This window comes from Furipterus horrens, unplaced genomic scaffold (assembly GCF_987537825.1).
Source record: "Furipterus horrens unplaced genomic scaffold, mFurHor1.1.pri manual_scaffold_11, whole genome shotgun sequence".
In the NCBI taxonomy this organism is placed as follows: Eukaryota; Metazoa; Chordata; class Mammalia; order Chiroptera; family Furipteridae; genus Furipterus; species Furipterus horrens.
This window is the reverse complement of record NW_028327181.1, coordinates 24932818-24954087: the sequence shown is the minus strand read 5'-3', so window position 1 is coordinate 24954087 and position 21270 is coordinate 24932818. Positions and strand designations below refer to the sequence as shown.

At 43.4% G+C, this 21270-nt stretch overlaps 1 protein-coding gene across 4 annotated transcripts in view; it reads right to left on the bottom strand.

Annotated features, from left to right (window-relative positions):
- Window positions 1-21270, bottom strand: part of APLP2 (amyloid beta precursor like protein 2) — a 69638-nt gene that overhangs the window by 11455 nt on the left and 36913 nt on the right. For 2 of the 4 annotated variants that reach the window (XM_090291996.1, XM_090291997.1), the window contains exons 2-11: window positions 17237-17410; window positions 15920-16043; window positions 10827-10939; window positions 9873-10090; window positions 9277-9485; window positions 7936-8103; window positions 4676-4806; window positions 4013-4087; window positions 2289-2447; window positions 1319-1447 (exon numbers count right to left, since the gene is read on the bottom strand). In XM_090291996.1, the coding sequence (XP_090148122.1) occupies window positions 1319-1447; window positions 2289-2447; window positions 4013-4087; window positions 4676-4806; window positions 7936-8103; window positions 9277-9485; window positions 9873-10090; window positions 10827-10939; window positions 15920-16043; window positions 17237-17410 (1500 nt within the window). The remainder of the gene's footprint in view (window positions 1-1318; window positions 1448-2288; window positions 2448-4012; window positions 4088-4675; window positions 4807-7935; window positions 8104-9276; window positions 9486-9872; window positions 10091-10826; window positions 10940-15919; window positions 16044-17236; window positions 17411-21270) is intronic. The other 2 variants (XM_090291998.1, XM_090291999.1) reach the window with 1 other exon arrangement.

The following is a 21270-nucleotide window of genomic DNA, read 5'->3' as shown; positions in this document are numbered from 1 at the left end:
GTGAGCTCCAGGCCCATACCAGAGGCCCCAAATGTCCCCAGATGTGGCCCCTTTCATTCTCCCCACCTTTTAGGAGCCCGAGTCCTTTCATTACACCAAACGTCCAACTGCTAAGGTGAGCCTATATTTAAGGACAATTATTCTTCACCTTTGTAGTTTATATAATTAATTCTGTACCAGACTGAGCTGCTCAAGGGCACACAGGGATCTGACTGCATTGTCAGAGGCTAGGGCAGAGTCTGGCAGGTGGACAGGAAGCACACAAACATCTGCTCAACAAACGGAGCAGTAACTCACTGCAATATCCCTAGGACTGTTGGGCAGATCGCCTTCCAATCATAACATACGCAGAACAAAAGGCTGGGAGGGGGAATACATTGGGTGCCCACAGTCAACACAGCTCTGTATTTGTAATACGGGAGGAGATAAAACAGATCAGTCATGTCACTAAAAGGCCCTCTAGGAAAATTAATATGCTGAATTATCAAGACTTTGTGATTTAAAAGGAAGGTAGCAGCTTTGTAGGCAAGTTGCTTTTCTATGAATATGAGGGTAAAAAAGTTAATATATGGACAAAATCCAATTTAGAAAAGTGTCGAGAAACAAACTTTTATAAATGACTTAAAAAAACACCTGGACCCACCATGACTGGTATAACTCAGCTGGTTGGGCATTGTCCCTGCAAAACAAAAGACTGCAAGTTCAATTCCTGGTCAGGGCACATGCTCAGGTTGCGGGTTCGGTTCCTGGTCAGGGCTCATTCGAGAAGCAACCAATTGATATTTTTCTCTCACATTGATATTACTCTCCCTCTCTTTCTCCATCCCTGCCCTTTCTCTAAAAATAAAATAATTAAATTTGAAAGAAAAAAGACAAGCTAGACCTAGCACAGGGACAACCACCAGGAATGTAAAAGTGTCTCTCTGATCAAAAAGTGTAATGTACACAAGACACCAATTTTTCAGATCTGCTTGATATATTTGCCTAGAGAAAGATTTCAAATATTAATTCTGGCAGTACCCTGTATCAGATATAAACTGTTAGATTATTGATTTACTCCTTCAATATAATCATGCATTTCTAAACTTTCAGAAACTGTTTAAGCAGGAAGTACTTAATATAAATAAGTATGGAAAAGGTATTTTTAAAACCATAGCTTTGCAAAAACTATCTCTTGTACCTAATGTCTTTGGAAATAAAAAATCACTTTCTAAGGACTGATGCCAAGGAGGAACTATCAGTGCTGTTTCAACTGTCAGTCACAGCCTCTCACACCAGAAACGCTCTCCCAGAGCAATCTCTGCTCTGCCTCACGTACCTGGGATTTCATCTGGGCCGCCTTTTCTGGGTCGACAGCCAGCACATGCTGGTAATGACGGATGGTGTGCAGGCGATCTTTGTTCTCGGCACGGACGTAACGCCGCAAGGCCTGGAGAATGCGATGAGGCTGCAAGAGAGAACAGTTGTTTTAATACTCAGAGACTAGGGAATTGAAAAGACAAAAAAAACAAGGCTTTTAAAATGCCCAGAATAATGTAAAGCTCAGTGAGCTGTATTCTCAAAAGCTTTTATCATCAGTAACAAGAAGCCACCTTCCTAAGCACGAAAATCTCAGTTCCAAAGTCACATCGGCTCCTTAACAAACACTATTTTCCACTGCCCTCCTCCAATGTGTACTTCTGCTGGCTCAGCCTCTGACAGCTTAATTACAAACTAGGCAGCCCCTGTGTCACCCAGAAATGACTTTACTTGCTTACCTAAGGATACAAATACTCTCCTTGCCAATACTTCCCATCCCCCCAAAGCAAGACAGGTTAGGAGTTAAGGGATAAAAAAGTTTGAGATTGCAGCACAAAAGGGTTTCTATACAAAGTATCTTACCCCTTTCTTCACTATTTTATTTAAACTAGAACTAGCGCAAGAGCCTCTGTCCGCGGAAGGCATGTTTTTATTCTCTGAAAGTAAGGCCGTTACAAATATCCGGTAATTGGATAACTACCATCCAATATCCTGCGGCCATGCTTTCTCTGTCAGATACTTCCATACCATAGGCGGCATGTGCAGGCCTAAGTGCCGTGCTAAGCTAATATAAGCAGATGCTGTTCAGTACAACATAATGCCTTCTCCTCCCTCCTCTTCTCTGCTTACTTCCAGCCTTGCCAGAACTTGTCATAAAAATGTCATTTTACTGACCTGTCAGTGCTATGCTGGTTCTACACAAACACTACTTCAGGGCAGGCCACACTGAGGATACCCTTCACCAGGGACCTGCTGTGCATACGACTCACCCGCGGCGGGTCAGACTGAAGGGCGGCCAGGTAGTTCTCCAATGCCACGCGGCGGCGGTCGTTCAGCATAGCTTCCACTCGAGCCAGGTGGGTTTCCACCAGCTGCTGCTTCTCACTGGCTGCTTCTTTCTCTAAAGCTTTCACCATGGCTTGGAAATGCTAAACCCAGGAAGTAGACAACATGTAATTCATGGCACCCAGAAGTCTAGGTAAGCAACTTTAAAGCCCAGTGCTGGCTTCTCCCTGCCCAGGGCCCGTGTGAGCCAACAACAGCTTCAGAAAGTGGGGCAGGGTTACTAGCTAGCACTGTACACAGTAAGTCCTCACTTACCATCGACAGCGTCTGTGACTTTAAGCAAAATGACGCACAACGAAACCAACTGCACTACCGGCTACTTGGCATCCACGAGAATTAAGCTGCTACGGCATCTCACCAACATCATGAAATGATGGTCAACGAGCTGACATGATCTGAGGACCTGCTGGGCTTTATCTGATTTGTTAGGGTAACTGCTTCCTTGTCTAATGACAGCATGGTAGAGCAAGTGTCAGAAGGACTCCTTAGCATTTCCCTGTCATTACCGGTTCCTCCACATGCACTACTCTGCTTTCCACACTGTAGCCAGACCAGCACGGCCAACTCACAAATCCTGAAACCTCTGCCTCGTAGGAGATGCTTTCTGAAACATATCCCAGTAACATGGCAATCCTGCTGAGTCATTCACACTGAAGTCCTGAATGGCAAGTAGTTGTCATGCATGCGGGTACCTGGCCACATTTAAAGGCATAGTTGAAAGTTGCCAGATTAATTTCCCCGCACAGGATGCACTGTCTGGGTAGAAATGAACACTCTTGAATTTTCTAGGTATTCTGAGAAAGGGCTGTCATGAGAAGAGAGATTTCTGCTAAACATATACACCAACTACTTTAAAATGTTATGAAACCCAAATCTGTCTTGTAGATTGCCACCCCTCTGCCTATCAACACCCTCTTCTATTCAAGGAGAACGCACGTGCTTCTAGGATTCTAAGGTGACATTCTTACAAAGTTAAGAGATGAACTGGTAAGAGAGAGCTTTCTTTCCTGCTTTTTGGTTTTTCAGTAAGTCTGTTATAAAAAAAAAAAAAAAAAATTCAGCCCTGACAGGTGTAGCTCAGTTGGGTGGAACATTTGTCCCGTCAACAGAAAGGTCGCAGGTTCGATTCCCGGTCAGAGAACATATCTGGATTGTAGGTTCGGTTGGGACACGTACGTACGAGAGGCAACCAATCGATATTTCTCTCTCACATAGATATGTCTCTCCCTCCCTTACCCTCTCTCTAAAATCAATAAGCATGTCCTCGGGTGAGGAGAGGGGGAAAAAAAAGGAATTCAGTGCAGCTGAAAAACAAGTCACAGCCTAAAAATGAAGATGACTGAGGACTTTTGCCAGGAAAGCAGAATTAACAAATGCAGTCGAGCTAAGGTTACTTTCTGGCATGAGTTAGGTGTGCTCTGGCTAGGGATTTATTTTCCTTCTACCATAGGGAAGCTATACTAGAGAACACCAGCTGGGAGGTTTTATTTAAAAAAAAAAAAAAAAAGGCAGGCCAGTTAAAACTTCCTTGTAACACAAGCTCTCAACTAAAAGGAAGTGTCATTAACTCTAACTTCCTGAGAGTGTGGCTCTGACCACCTCTCAGAGGGTCAGGCCGGAAGCCCTGTCCCTGGAGAATGCGTCTTACCTGGAACAGAGTCTGCCTCTCGGCTTTAGGGAGGTTCTTTGCTTGAAGCTCAGCTTCTTCCCATTCCTTCTTTACCTAGAACAAAGGTCAAAGCACTCTAACCAGAGAGTAATCTCTAAAACAATACCCCCATTTTCTAAAACTACTGCCAGGCCCTGAATCTAACATAGGAAACTGTGCAAAAGGAAATCACATGTATATTGCACATAGATATGTGTTGCTCTAACACAGCCCCTTTAAGGAACAGAAAACATCCCTGAGATTCAGAACCTTCAACAGTCAACAGTATGTAGCTGGCTAGTATCTCACCCTCATTTCATACACTTTTACACTTAACTTTTTCTAATGGCACATGATACTACCTATTTACAACTGTGATATAGTTTCCTTCTTTAAAATGAAAATTTTAAGCTAATGGCAAAAAATAATAAGAACATAACAGCACAAGTGCTCACCACAGAGTGTGCACCCCAAGCACACAAGAGGGGGAAGGGGGAAGGACTAGTCACGATGAGAAGGTCCACTTATGTGCTCACACATCCCCTGTCCTAAGTGACATGTTAGCACGACAGTCTAGGGAGGTGGTGTCCCTCTTCTTCAACTATAAAAACCGTGTCACCCAATGCCAAACACCATGAAGATGAGGAAAGTGCTGAGGCTTACCCTGTCCATCCGGTTGCGGTGGCGAATTTCTAGCTGCTCCTTAGCCTTCTGGAAGCGAGCATGCTCGTTATCATCTGCAGAAGTCTCAAAATACACATCGACATCGTTGGTCGGCAGAGGAGTTGGGGGAACTGAAACAAGACGACAGAGGGAGTTCTCCTTGAGGGCGAGGCCCCGTGATGAAACTGCTCTGCTCTGGGAAGAAAATCAGCTCAGGACTGCAGAGTGGCAGAGTCTGTCTCGTACCACGCTCAAGGACAGGCTGTCCCTGTCTGCCGAGAGCCCGCTCTGTTACGTTACGCTGGTCATCTTCCCTTACATGGTATTCACCCACCAGGCCAGTCCATGTACCCTGGTAACTGCAGTACCAGCAAGCCATTTACCGAGGACTTCAGGGGCAGAAAAGGAAACCACTGCTTCTATACGGTCCCTCAGTCCTTGAAATCTTTAAATAATAATCTCCTTCTTGCTGTCACTGACAGCACTGACCAGAGATGAGGGCTGAAAGCAGATCAGCAGAGGCGCTTCCTCAGAGTCTCTATTTTGAAAGGAACTTAAGTGCTCAGTTCCCTTCCTTTCTTCTTGCTGTTTTTAGGTTAGAACCTACTTTGGGAAACTGACTCAACGGAATGTTCCTTGTATATAGACCGAGTAGAAAAGTCTCAACTGCTGTAGCTACAATTTTTCAGTTTTCGGATTCACCGAAGGACTCTTAGCCCCACCCCCAACAACAGAGCTAACGGGGGCAAAAAACCGAGTTGCTGCGTGTGACAGGACAACACTGCTATGCCTAACAGTTCACTGACCTTAAGGTCATCACCCAGAGAACAAGGTCACTAGAAGAGCCGGCCACTCCTCACCGCCAGACCAGTATAGGTTAGGAGTGGCCCCAGGCAGGGAGTATCTGCGTGGGGGAGCTTAATCTCATAAAGGAAAAGCCTGAGATGACAGATGGTATAGGCAGCCTCTCAAGAAACACTTATGGGAACTCTTGTTGGCCCAATTCCCTAGAGATTTCCCAAGCTAGGAAGGACTGACATGTAGCTTGCTGTATCGTGACAGGTTAGAGCTAAGCAGATAGTAAATGTCCAAATTCAACAAAGTTTATTCAGGAACAAATCCACCCAACTTCCAGAATTACATAACTTCAACAGAACTTTAAAACAAAAGAATAACTGACAAATATAACTACAGATGCATCAGCCACTCCAAACTTTTCCATCAGAACGTCTTTTATTTACTAAAAGCTACAAATAAAATCTTCTGAAGAATATCCAGCTCCTACATACATTTAAATAGGATCCCAACAGCCAATTTTCAAATTAAGTAAATTAGGGTACATAGCACTTCACAAACCACATTCCCTGAGATACTGAGAAGTTCAGCTGGGAGAATTCCAAAGCACTGAAGTCCATCTGTGCCACCAAGCCGTCACCACCAGCGATGCAGGCCCTCAGCTTAAAGGCTTATGTGTCAGAGGCAGAGTCCTTGGTTCATATGACCCGGCTAGATCAAGATAACACCAAACACAAGCTGTCTCCACCCTCTGGAAACAAAATGGGAAAGGAGCAGCAGGCGTAGAGGTCTGGTTCTGAAAACAGATGGGCTCACACCTAGAACCACATCCCTGTGTCCCTGTGAAAACAACCAGCTCATTTGCCCACCTCAGTCCCCCTCGAGGGGGGACACAGACTTGACCACCAGAACAGTGACATTTCTGCGCTTTCAAAGCACTCCAGCCAGGGGCCTGAGAAGTACAGGAACACATGCTTCTCCCGGGCAGTTCTTCCCTGCTGTAAGCAACAGGAAACTGTGGTTTTGCAGACTCTGTCAATGCTCTGAAGAATTGCCATTCTAGACAGGAGGAGACCTGACTTGGCGTGGTGAACACACAATACCATAGACAGATGGTGTATTACAGAATTGTACATCCGAAACCTACATAATTTTATTAACCAATGTTATTTCAATAAATTCAGTGAAAAGTAAAAAAAAAGAACTGCCTTTCCATAGAGTCTTAAGGCCTCTGTGATCCTTGGGGGAAAAGATCACCATCTGCGGTAAGATCTTACAGGACCCTTAATTCCCCCCTCAGGCTTCAACCCAAAACAATGTTTTGTTGCCTCTCTGTTTTAAGTAGTTTTACAAAGCAGAAACTATCCACTTCTATCTCTACGTCTATCCTGGAGGAAAAAAAAAAAAATTTTTTTTCCTGCCAAAGATTTCATTTTTTTTCATCTTGTCAATTATATCAGACAAAAATAGCCATCCCACAGAGCAGCAGCTGGAGTGGAAGCGCTGAAAGCGAACCGTGTTGCATTACGGTTTTAGGAGCCCGTGGTGAGGGGAGACCACAGGGACCGTGAAGGTATTTGAATGAAACTACCAGGACCTACAGCCAAATGCCAGGAACAGGCAGCAACTCATTATTCTAAGAAATTCCAGAAGAGGAACCAAGAAAAGACTGCCTGGTCTGAGGATTTTCCAAACACAAGGACTAGTTAGTACTGAAAGTAAGACACAGAGGGTCTTGAAAAGCAAAAAGACTAACCAGGGAGAAAAGCAAAATTTTACTCACCTAAGTAAACCCAACTCAGCTGAACCACTGAGCTTCCTTTGTGACCAAAGAACACATAAGACTAAAATTCCTTCAGTACTTCCATCCCTGTGTGACCCTGTGTTGCCAAAACATAGGAGAAAACAGCTCCCTCCCTGGAGTACATAAAGCAAGATTTGTCAATGTTCAGGACCTCCAAAGCAACTCCATTATCACTGTTTTGGAGAGCACGCATCACGGGACTCAGTGACAGGGTAGTTCAAAGACAAGAATGAGAGGCAAAGTCTAGAAATGATCATGTGCAGAACTCATGGCTCATCTTCTTACCCTTTTGTGCCTTTCAACTAGAGACAACCGAGGACATGGCTGCCTTCCAAACCAACACAAAGCGCTCCGGGAGCCTACAGACTACATGGACGGGTGAGAAAGAACAAGTCTCCGGGTGACCCCGCGGTACCAGGCAGGAAACACACCACCACCACCACCAGACCCACAGCGAGCATAGGACGTGGAGAACTGAGCTTACAACTGCCCACACGAAAGCAAGCCTAGATCTAGAAAGCACAAGATGAGGAAACACGACCAACAGCGAACACCCAAGTGGGCAGGGAGCACTACACAGACGCAGTCACGCAGACAGCCGGGGAAGACAAGATGCTGGACAGGACAATCTGCGGCACAGAGCCAGCGTGGCGGGACTTACTCATCGTTTTACACACAGCCATACAATAATCCTCAGACTCAAAATTGTTCCTGTTGCCTCCGCAGCCGCCATATATAAAGCGCACGCACTTTCCCTTGGAGAGGTCGAAGTACCAACGGGGCATCACGGCCCGGCAGGGCCCCGTCATCGCCTCCTGGGAGCAGACAGCTGTGTGAAAATGGTCAGAGTGTCAGCAGGACAGAGGCAGCAGCTTCAAACGCTTCACAATGCTACACAGCGCAAGGGCTGGGCCAGGTGAGGAGGAAGGGCTGGGTGGAGCTTAACGTCAGCGAAGGCTAAGACTGGACAGAACCTGAACACCCTAGCCAACTAGCTCGCCAGCTCAAGCCAGTCATTTCTGACGATGCAGTCGTTTTCCATTCGAAAGCAATACAGGCATTCAGAAACTGAAAATATTTTTGGTGCTGTCTCGAGTCTAGCCTGGTGTACAGGGTGACAGAGGAATTCCTTATTTCATAGCTCTGTGAGCCCCACGCTGCTCATCTGTTGTTAGGTGCAGATATCTGCCTGAGTTGTCAATCTTGGTGGAATCAAGGCCCAAAGGAGAATGCAGGTGAACAGGCTGTACTAGTGGAAAGAACCATAGTAAACACTACTTAAGCTTCTGGTAAGGACAAGGGCACACTTTTATGTTTTCAAGGTGGATCATAAATTTCTAGACACAGTAAGTAATTTCCCTCTATTTGGGTCCTAAATAATTCTTCAGATCTTAATTGGATTCAAACACACAATCAGCAGGAGGTTGTGTAGAAACGGTTCTAGAACTGTCACAGATTTTCTTCTACTTGGCAAGATGAAAACACTGCTGGTCCCAATCCCTACCAGTGGCTCATGAAATTCCACCCTCCTGGTCACAAGCATCTCTTTAATGGATGAACGTGCAGCCTACACACTGGAGCACACTAAGAAAGAGAAGAACCAAGGAAAGTGTATCCATCCCAGGAGGTCAGGGCATAGCAGTACTGAGGAAGGGGGCACCCCTTCAGGAGAGAACATCCCAAGCTGAATGTGGAAGACCCACGCTCAAGTGCAGGCCATGTTGTTTCTCTTATTCTCCACCTAAGTCCTCAAAATGCAAAGAACAGCTTTCTGATTCAATTCTGCATCACCCCCCAGGATGCATCAAATGGCAGGCTCTGCAGCAGCCTAGCCACCACTGCTAGGCTGGTGCCACCAGCCCACTGAAGAGCTGACGTGCCCTTCAGCACCCAGAAGCACACCAACTCTCCTCCTGTAACTTACCTGTGAGGAATGCAGTACAAAATTCTAAGTAAATAATCACCATACGAATTTTACTGCCGCTGCTCTGTAACGGGTTACCTTTAACATCGTGGGTAATTTCCTTTTCTGAAATGGTACCACCATTGCTGGGTTCTGTTGGGTTCTCTTCAGTGTAGTCATCTCCTTTAAAGGTGTCATAGTAGTAATCACGATCTTCCACTACTTCCTCCTCTTCCTCCTCATCCTCTCCATCCTCATCCACAGCTGCTTCTGTGAAGTCTTCCAAATCAGCTTCAGTAGGAAATTCACTAAAGGTCACAATACAAAGGAAGGTTAACACCAGTTCCTATGACAAAACACAACAATGATTCCCTTCCCTATTCTGCAACGCACAAACAGAGACAGGAAGTAAGCTCAGCTCACATTCAACTGTGCCACTAAAGCCCTCAGCCCAGCTACACCGGCAAAAGGGAAGAGTCAGTGAACAGGGATGACGTGAACCTGTGGAAAACAATGTGGCCCAGAACAACATAAGGTTGAAAGGCACTGGTACTCCCGAGCCCAGCTCCGGCTAGAATGAAATGCAAGCTGGCTCAGCTCCAGCACGGCCAAGGCGATGCCCACAACCCCCCGCTTCCCCCAGCAGCCCCCAGCCACCAGCAAAACAAGCTCACAGGTTCAGGACAAAAGTTCACCTTTTATAAATATCATAGTCTTCCTCTTCCTCCTCCTCTCCCTCCTCATCGTCCTCCTCCTCCTCCTCCTCCTCTTCCTCCTCCTCTTCTTTGGACACAGCAGATTCCACGATCTTTGTCTGAGGACAGCACACATACTCGGTGCCGTGGAACTGATCGACGCCGCAGGGCAGCAGCATGCCGTAGCTGTACAAAGTCATGCCCTGCGTCAGACAGGCCTAAAAGAAACCCACAGACCAACGTCAGAACACACCCACTCCCAGCTTCAGCCACAGGAAACCCTTATCAAATCACTATCGAATGCTTTCTCTCATGGACACAGAGATTTTCTGTCAAAAACTTGTGATGTTATGACTTTAAGAAGATTCACACACATTTTGGTTAACTGGGCCAAAAACAATGAAAGCCCAAAGTTGGGAAAAATTAAGGAAAGGGGAGTTTCTTCTAGGAATGCCCAGCACCAGATAGAAGTGGTCACCACTGACTTACACTCCTCACCTGGTGAGGGAGGACGCTGCTTCAGAATTGGACCCGAGAAACAAACAGACTAGAGAGCCAACGTAACCAAGGAGGGCAAGCGTTAGGAGAGGGTGTTACTCCTCTCCACTGGAAGGAAGAAACGGTATCTAATCCTGCCCGTGCATGTGAGCAGACACAGATTTCCCACGCCTGGCGATCTCTACCCCAGGCCTTAGGGTTCAGAACAGCAGCCCTCCCGGAAGCCCTGCTGAGAAATCTTTTTTAATGTCCTTCACTTTAGGGCCTGGATTGTCAACATCAAACTTCCTACAAAAATATTAATTCTTTTCCCAAATACTGTTAATTTTCAAAGTAATTGCTAACTTTGATGGAAAATCTTAAAAATTAATTAAAAAGCATGGTGAAGTTTGTAGAAAAATGCTAATTTCTCTCCTAGCAGAAAGCAGCAGTTGACTTTTCCATACATTCTTTTACCTCTTTGACTACTGTGTGCCAATGCTGGTGATTCTCGCACACCTCCATCCGCTCTTTGTGGAAAAACTGGCACTTTTCTGGAACTAGCAGAACGTCACTTACAAATTCACCCACTGGAAAAGAGAAGCTTTATCAAAAACCAGTCTGCTCTTGACTCAGGGTGAAAACATCCCTCTCACTGCAGATTATTACAGTTACACAGTCAGGTATAGACACAGTCAGGTGCTGTATCTCTCATCTTCAGAGGCCAATTGAACGTTCCAGCCCCAAGCAAACGGCCACAAGAGCTCAATACTCCCTTGCTGCCATTAGGCCGAGGGCTACCCTCATTTTCCCGGACTCCAGCCCTTACAGTCCCATTGCAGGGCTACACAAAACGTGGCAAGAGAACAAGAATAGAATCCCCCTTCCATGACCTCAAACACACACACACAAGTTCTCCCCTCACCCCAATTTCATATAAACAATATTCCTAACCCTTTACTTCCATGTTTCTGCCCATACGGGTTCTACTAACAAAATGCCCAGGAAACTAAGACTGGATGTTCTCCTAAAATACAGATGAATCTTATATTAGCCCTTTGTGTATCTAAAGACACCTAGCTCCAAGACCAACCATTATTGTAATAACTGATTACTCAATAACTAAATCATCAATAGAGAACTATTTACAAAGGGGAACAAGTGTTGGCAATGGAAAACTCTGGTAAGACACTACCTTAACCAGGTGACCAGTTTAACATCACTTATTTTTAGAGGGGAACGAAGGGATAAAGAAGGAGAGAGACATCAATGTGAGAGAGAAACATTCACTGGTTACCTCTCATACCCTCCCTGACTGGGGAAGTATATAGCCCAACCAGGGACTGAACCTGCAATCCAGGCATGTGCCCTGACCAGGAATCGAACCATCAACCTCTCACTTTGTGGAGCAATGCCCAACCAACTGAGCCACACTGGTCAGGGCTGTTCTACAACTTTTTTATCCACTTGTCTGTTGATGGACACTTGGGTTGCTTCCATAGCTTAGCTATTGTAAATAATGCTGCAATGAACATAAGGACACATATTCTCTCAAATTAGTTTTGGGTTTCTTTGGGTATATACCCAGAAGTGAAATCACTGGGTCTTAAGGCAGTTCCAATTTAAATTTTTGAGAAACCTCCATACTGTTTTCCCCAGTGGCTGCACCAGTCTGCATTCCCACCAACAGAGCACAGTGTTCCCTTTCGCCACATCCTCAGGACACTTGTTGTTTATTAATTTACTAATGATGGCCATTCTGCCAAATATAAGGTGATGATCTCACTGTTGTTTTAATTTGCATTTCCCTGATGATGACTGACATTAAGCATCTTTTCATGTGTCTGTTGGCCATCTGTGTGTCCCCTGTGGAGTCGTGTCTATTCAGGTTTCTGGCCATTTTTTAAATTGGATTGCATGTTTTTTTGGTGTTGAGCTGTATGAGTTCTTTATAAATTTCGGGTATTAACCCCTTATGGGATGCGTCACTGGCAAATATCGTCCCCATTCAGAAGGCTGTCTTTTAGTTTTGTCGATGTTCCCTTTACTGTGCAAAAACTTTCTTAAATGTAGTCCCATGTAGTTTTCCTTTTGTTTCCCTTGCCCTAAAGAATGTAAGACAAACCCAAACTGCAAGGCATTCTACAAGGTCACTGGCCGATATGCTATAACAGAGACTTCCAACCAGTGTGCCACAGGAGTTTTTAAAACATCAATACCTGGCTGTTTAGATGGAGGGTAACTTCTTTTCCCTTAGATTGTCAAATAAAAAAATAACAATAGCTATCTAGTATGAATGAATCAAAATTATACCTAATTTTTTTGTCAGAGCAGCAAAATATATGTATTTTTGGTATGCTACAGAATTTTAGTAATTAGTTTACGTGTGCCATGAGATGAAAAAGATTGAAAATCGCTGCTCTATAAAAAATTTCAGTGTCATGAAAGACCAGGAAAGGCTTCAGAGAGAACTAAATGCAACACAAGATCTTGAATTAGATCCTGGTATTACTGGAACAGGCAAAACCTGAATAGGGTCTGTAGATCAGATACTGGATCAATGATAATGTCCTGATTTTGATTATTGCACTATGGTTATTTAGAAGAATGTCCTTGTTTTTAGGAACCACATACTAAAGAATAAAAGGACATCATGTCTGCAACTTAATGATTGAAAAACAAGTAGTTAAGATTAATTTTACCATGTTAATAAAATGTCAACAGTTAGAAAATCTGAAATCGAAGGAAAGGGTATATACGAGCTCTTTAGTATTTTTTTTTGAACCATTCTATACACCTGAAATTAACTTTAAGTTGCTTTTATTTCTAATATAAAAAGGCAAAAGTAACAATAATAGTCTATCACCAAGGGCTTTCTAAGGAATCTGTGGTGAAAAGGTTGTGCTGATTATTAACCAATGTCAGTTCTACCTGGACACTCTAAGGGGAAGTTAGGTGGGGACAGGGGATAAGACATTAAAATCTACTGCTTCTTAAATGATGACAAGGAAGAATCAACAGTATTTCTTTCCTACTACCTCCCTTAAACTTCAGTTACCTGGTCCTTCACTAACTTAGGCTCAAGCAATTATATTAATTTAAAAATAAAAATGGGTAGCTCTACTTACTAGTTAAAAAGTTGTCCAAATGGATGCTGGTGTAGACACGACTAACTGTCTGAACTAAGCAACACCGAAGACTGTATAATGCTTTGTTCATGACAATGCAAAGAAGGTACTGAATGGTTTATGGTGAAACTGTCTTTATGCATTTAGTTAATGACAGTATCATTTCATTGTTTGGTTCTGTAACACACTGATAAGTTCAAACTATAGCATTTGAAAATAAAGCAGTAAAACAAAACTGTTGTTCTGTACTAGCTACGGTAGCAATCTTGTAATTATCATCAAGAGTATACCCTAAAAATTGGGACAACTGTAACAGAACAAGAAAATATTTTTTTCTAAAAAAAAAGAAAATTTCATTAAACAGAATGCCAACCTTCCAAAAAGAAAAGAGTTTATCCTATGTTCCAGGCACTGTCATGGTGTTAAGGAGATTTTTTAAAAAGCCAACAAAAACCTAAAGCAGCAGTGATATTTTCAAGGTATTCACAACGAAGCTGGAGAAAGATACATAAGAAGAATAATTGATTGCACAGTGTGATAGGTGTGATGGCAACAAAAGGGAGAATTTCAGAAATCTGATTACCTAGGTATAAAATAAAACCAGGAGGAAAAGCTTCCTTTAAAGGAAGCACCCCCTGAGGTAAGTCTTAAAGGGAGAACTTCCCAAGTAAAGCTAAGCAGAGGAAAAGCAATTCCAAACACTGAGAACTGGGCGTAAGTGGCCAGGAGCCACGAGGTGTCCATGCCGATCAAGGGTCTGAAACGCAGAAGGGGGGTTGGGTGTTTTAGAAAACAGAGTAAGCAAGAGCCACATTATGTACTTCGAACCCATACTGAGGAGCTTAATTTAACATTATGTTTTTAGGTGAAGAAGAGCTACTAAAGGATTTTACGTGCAGGAGAGACAATTTAATCTTCATTTTAGATCAGAGGGCAACAGACCTGAGGAACATGTGTGGATGCCGCTGTCAAAGCCTAGGCAGGAAATGATGAAAGGCTGAACTGGGAATCAGATGGGCAAGGATATCAGCCAGGGCTTCCCAGCTTTGAAAGTCACAACACCCTGAACGTCTCAGTAAGTTTTTCACGGCACGCCCAGGCCAAAAGGATGCCCAAAAGCCAGGGCGTTAGGGCCAACAACTTAGTAAGTACTTGCTTCCTAACAGTGTAGGGCTTGCTGGGTCCCGCACAACTCCTCCAGCACGGTGACCGACTGAACACTGTCACCCTTCTTTCTTCTGCAGTGATTCTGTGTGATGCTGACTTTTTATCGCAGGAACCACTTATACAGATCAACAAAGATAGGAGGTCACAGAAAGGAAAAAATGATCAGGTGCTGAAGCAGAGCATTCCCCCTGCTAATAGTCCAGGGGATGTCTAACAGATGTTTCCCCTGAAAACCAAAAACATCCCACAATGCCCTGTGAGTCTGCTGCAAGGTCCTGGAGTGCCTCAGAGAACTTGGACGTAAGCCACATTTAAGAGGCAAGAGGAGACTGGCTTGAAAATGGACTGGATGTGGAGATAAAGGTCTCCCAGACCTCAGGCTCAGTGTTCTGAGTGGGTGGTGAAGCCAGCAAGTGACACAGAACATACAGGAGGAGGAAGACCAGGCTGCCAAGTCTTTAGGGGTAAAGATGCAAAAGGAAGAAATGATCCCAAGTACTATCTACCTACAAATATTCACAAACACTCTGTTTCATTTCATTTGAGAATTTTATAGAGAATGAACAGAAGCTCATACCCAGAGATTTCTTGCAGCCAAATGGAACTGAAGAACATCCTTAAACCACATCATAAAATTGTTTTCCAAGTCTCACACTACTGCCTGATGCTCAATTTTAAAGTAAATGATGTTAAGCATAGATAGTGTCCCCCTTTCCCTTTACTGAGCACTTCTAAAACAAAGTCATTGCTATGTATTTTAAATACTGTTATTCAGATGCTGACTCTTCTTCCTGTTATTTTGCTACATGTGAAAATGAGAAAAGCAAAGTATTGCATTTTGAGAAAGGTTTTAAAGAAGGGAGGGAGGGGAAGAAGTTAAATTCATGGATAACTTTATATACATCTACAGAACTACACACAGTATCTAATGCTAATGCTCTATCTATGGGCTGCTTCATTCAGCACCCGATGACTGTAAAACTTCACACTCTCCATGGGAGGCAAAATGGGACTGCTCTGAGATTCTGTGCCATAGAGAAGACTCATCCTTAAAAGACAGAGGGATGCCCACGACAGGAGAGGGAGAGTTAGCGACCATCTAAGTCAACTGTTGACATAGAAAGCAACAGCTATGCAAAAAAAAGAAAGTCCCACAATAAATTCTTGTAGCCCTCAGGTTCTTAACAGATGTAGATGATCAAAGAGAAAATTAAATTTAAACATGAGGGACCCTACTTCCTGAGACATATCCAAGAATGTCTGCAGAACACTCACCGAGACACTTGAAAGGAATCACAATGTGGCTCTTGCACTGCTTTTTGTCCCTCCGGCACCAGTTGTCCACACTAACTGGCTGGTTGGCTTCCATCACATTGGTGATCTGTAGCTCTGGATACATCTGCAAGAGAAAAGGACATGCTCACGATAAACTGACTTGGTCCATGATAAATGACATTCACTCGCAAATAAGGATGAGAGTCTATGTATACTCAGCACCACCATTATCCTATATATAAATCTGAAGTTCCACTCTGCTGTCCCTGAGAAATTCTTCAAGTAAAAAGAAGCTGTAACAATAAAGACGTTTTATCTATTAAAAAAAAAAGAAGAAGAAGAAGAAGATACTGTAACATGCCCTGGCTGGTGTGGCTCCGTGGACTGAGCACCAGCCTGCGAACCAAAGGTTCACAGGTTCGATCCCCAGTCAGGGCATGTGCCTGGGTTGCGAGCCAGGTCCCTAGTTGGAGGCACACGAGAGGCCACCACACTTGGATGTTTCTCTCCCTCTCTTTCTCCCCCCATTCCCCTCACTCTAAAAATAAATAAATGAAATGTTTAAAAACTAAACAAACAATAAAAAAAAAACCAACAAATCTTAAAAAAAAGGATACTGTAACAATTAGTTTTCTTGTGACAGATTCTGACTACTAATGTGTGCTCTAAAAAAAAAAAAAGAAAGAACAAAAAAAAAACAACTTCATTTCAGGGCATACAAAAGCCGCAAGCTTTCAGTCCCTCAAATCTATCAGGTATCAAAACTACTTGTAGGGGATGTGTAAGTAGCTGAGTTCATGAACTAAAATATTTAAGAGGCAAGTCTATGGAAATATCTGTTAATGTAATTATAGAATAATGCTCTGACCCTGGCCCTATGTGCCAGTCTTACTAAGTATGAGGTTTAAATATCTTATACCCTTTTCTAGGTCAAGTTTTGACCCCAAACCAAGCTGAGTCAGACCTGAGATGATCATGTACAGCGAGTGGAAAACACAAGCATACACATGACATGTTCTGCTTCACCTCTTCCTGTAACAAGTGGAAGCCAGGCAGACCCGGCTGGCCCGCCCCGGTGCGCGCCAGGCTTCTGCAGTCCCCCTTCCTGAGAGAACAAGCTCACAGCACACAAAGGCAAAAGCCTTCGCGAAACCTCAGTCATATCATACGCTTAGAAACAAAAGGCCAGGGCGACAGTCACCAGCAACCTGGTTTTAGGTCAAAAGAGAAGAATGACAGAATATCCATTTCTAAGGCAAACAGGTTCAAATTTGACCCAGAAAAAAAGTGGTTTTAACTTTCTGGCCACATTCTTACCTCCTGACAGTATTGAAGAACTTCTTCTTTTGTTCCGAAGCAGCTCTTGGTGCCTGTCGGGTCAGGTTCCCACCTCCCCGTCTGAATGTTCACATGCATATTTAACTTCCCACAAAACATTGCAACTTGAGGCTCGGCGACAGCAAATCCTGTTCCAGCGTTGGCCGCAAGAGCCTATCAAAGGGGGGAAAAACACGGGTTTACTCCAAAAAGGCTGCACAAAGGCACAGTCATTCAGCTGTATATCACTGTAGAACCGATCTTTTTGAAAAAAATCTTCATTGTTTATTATTTTTATGTCATAAACAAATCCTTTTCCCAGGAATTGGGCCAGAAATTTAAAAAAAAAAAAAAAACTTGGATGTACATGATCAAAGTGAAAGGTTAATGAGAAATCTAACCCCAAATCCCTACCTGGATACTTCTGACTTGGGAACCTATAACCTAACTGTGGTCTCCTCTAATACAAGCAAATCTACTTTCCATTCCTTCATATATCAAACCACAAAAGTATAAAATGCCTGAAATTCCAGCAATTTTACTCAATTCACTCACACAAGATTGTATTGAGCAGTTACTATCACGCAAAGCAACAAGCTAAATGCTGAGGACACAGGGTGAGCAAAGAGTTATAGCCCCACTTTCGCAGGGCTTGCGGTCCAGTGCAGCCGCCCACACACCAAAAAGGGAGATTGTGTGCACAGACGTCCCAGGAGGCAGAGAACACACAGCACTGCAGCAGCACAGAAAAAGAGAGTCTGCCTTAGGCTTGGAGAAAGTGGGCCAGCAGGCTTCCTGAAGAGAAGGGCACCTGAGCAGAGCAGAGCCCTGAGCATCCTAAGTGGCGGGAAGGCAGAGAACAGCAGAGACGGGCGGAGAGGCATGCAGGGACAGACTGGACAGCCTGCAGGCCAAGAAAGGCTTTTGGTCTTTATCACTGGATGTGTGGAGAGGTTCTAAGCACAGTTAGTATTTTCAGCACGTAGCTCTGATGCTTTCTCTGGCCTCAGGATGAAGAACAGACTGAGAGCAACCACGAGTGCAGGCAGGGAACTGGGTCAGGAAGCTGGGGCTGCGCAGTCCCAGAGAGAGAGGGGAGCTGGGGCTAAGGGAGGGTGGTGGAGAGAGAGATTCAAGAGATCACAGAGAGCGAAACAAGGAAGACCTGGTGAGAGATTAGCTAAGGGGAGGGGAAGATGTCAGGTCTGGCTAGTGTGACTTAGTAAGTGATGGTGTCATTCATTGAAAAGGAACACTAAAAGGAATCTCATGAACAATTTTATCTCACGCTAGGTAAAAATAATCAACTATTGCATGAAATCTTTCTTAGGCTAGTATTTTTCTTCTTTGTGAAAGGCCACAGCTATTAACAACTCACAAGTTACAGGTAAGAAATAACATCCAGGTATGATAATAGGGCCCCTGCAAAGACTCTCACACTAGGAAAAAACACAGGCATCCCAACATCTAGAAAAATACCAACACTGATAGCTGCATCTGTCCGGGGGGGCGGAGGGGTGCTGGGGAGTAGGGCTAGATGGCATGGTCTATTATATTGTTCTTTTTAAAAAGAGCAGTTAGCCCTGACTGGTGTGACCCAGTTGGACGGTTCAGTCCCTGGTCAGGACGCATACAAGAGGCAGTCAATCGATGTTTCTCTCCCTCCCTCTCTTACTCCCCCGCCTTTCCCCTCTCTAAAAATAAATAAATAAAATCTTAAAAAATAAAAAGAGCAATTAACATAAAATGGTTCTCCTTTAACAGAAAGGGTAGATCTAACTTAAAAGTATATGGAAACTGTGTGCTTTCTACGCAATCCTATTTATCTATGCTGATGGACTACACAGCCACAAAGGATCCTTCCGAACAGAAGCCTACATTAGATTTTGAAATACATCATCAACTTTTTCCAGAACAAATTTACCACCTGACATGTTTTACTTTGAAACTTACGAAAATTAGACTGCTTTCTACTAGCACCAGAGAGGGAAGCACAAACACCTGTTGGATGGCTGGGAGAAAGCGAATTTGGAAGTAAAATGTTGCCTAGACCAATCCAGGCTGAAAAAACACATATTAAATCCAACAAGGAGAACAATTAGCAACTTTATTAACTAGAATCAGTGGTAACCCTACCATGATGACAATTTATTAAAGTAGAAGGCAGGTCCTATGCCTTCAGTATAACTGCATGTGGAGCTACAGATTGGTGCCAAGTCCTATCTCCCCCAAAGAAAGAAAAGAACATTTAAAGATATTTGTGAAAAGGAACACTAATTTTTTTTTAAGGTTTTATTTATTTTTAGAGAGAGAGGAAGGGATGGAGAAAGAGAGGAAGAAAAACTTCAATGTGTGGCTGCCTCTTGCACACCCGCAACTGGGGACCTGGCCCGCAACCCAGGCATGTGCTCTGACTGGGAATCGAACCAGTGACCGTTTGGTTCGCTGGTCAACTCAATCGACTGAGTCACACCAGCCAGGGCTTCATGTTTAATCAAAAGAAATCATTAAATGGTATAAGGATGCACAAGACAAATGTGTTCATTCTCACAATGAGTTCAATATGTGAACCAAAATGCCTCTTGTGGTGGGCTGTCTTTTGGGAGCCATATCTAAGGATTACGGCATGGAGGAAAATGGGCCTATATTAATGGGTACACACAGAGACAAAGCCAAGAAAACCTCGGGGACATTTCTATGTATCGAAACCAGTGCTCTCCCCAAATTCTTTTCTTCCTATTTCAAAAGCCCAGACAGAAATAAATGGGGGGGAAAAAAATCCATCTTGATAATAAATATCCATCTTGATAATAAACATGTAATCAAAAAGCCAAATCAATGGGTTAAAGTTTCCTAAACCTGCTGTATATGAACTATCACTGTTAAATCTGAAAGACATTGAATATACTTCCTAAGTTTTCTGTAGCCTTGTGCATTTTTAACATTAAACTATTAAGCAAACAGAATTTCAGGTGTGGTGTCTAATCTCTCAAATATGGGGTGGGGATTTCCTCTCATATTCCAAAAGTGAATACAGGTAAGACAAAGGGTCAGTTAGTTTTGTGAGCTCACCCAAGCCACAGCTGTGGAGCAGTCAAAACTGCACAGGCCCTCATTTATCAACACCAAAGATCACGTTGCACATGTTACTAATGATGGTTGCTGGCTAAAAGACCACAAGAGTTCCAACTGCATAAGTGTCCGGTTTATGGGTCAACCACTGAGGTCAATACAGCAGTGTAAGTGCATTTGATCTTTGTGCTGAGATGGTTAGCATTACCTTCCCTAAAGAGAATCTAAAATACCAGAGGTCGAAGCAACAGAAAGAGGCAGCTAAAGCAGCAATGGCTCCTCACATCAGTTACCACCAAAAAAAGGAGAGTAATTGGAATCATTCCAGACAGCTAATATGTTGTAGTGATTCACTTTTGAGTTCAGAAAGATTAATCCTTGCGGTCATAAGAGACTCTCAAGAAGGTATCATCTGAAATATAAAAAGCCTCTGCGGACCATATCTAGGAATCAACTAATCAAACATACATCAACCTTACCTAGAGTATAATAGAATCTTTTTTTGTTATGTTTGTAGTTCTTTCCTTTGAAAATGCTCTTATTTAATGGGCTCTCCATTTTCTTAAGCACACTGTGCCTTGATCCATTATATCAACGTATAAATCAATCTGTTTCTTAATCTAACATGTTACAAATGGGATTTCACTGCCAAGTCAGCAATTCTGACATCCTGTGAACCTGGAATCCGCTCTGAAAGAAAATTAATGCCCCACGCTTTGGCACGTAAGCCAGGCCCTGTGATCTATGCACGCTGCAGCACTTTGAAGGCTTTGAAAACAAATTGCATCAATTGCTTTCCTAGTCCACCACTTCCATTTTACTTAATAATTCATTCTTGATAAGAAATTCCATTTTATTAATTTGGCTCAGGGAAAATAGTTTCACTAAGGACAGAAATTCAACTTGGTAAAAACTGCTTCTAGTAACTTGTTGGAAAACGTGGAATGGCTTAAAGCAATATA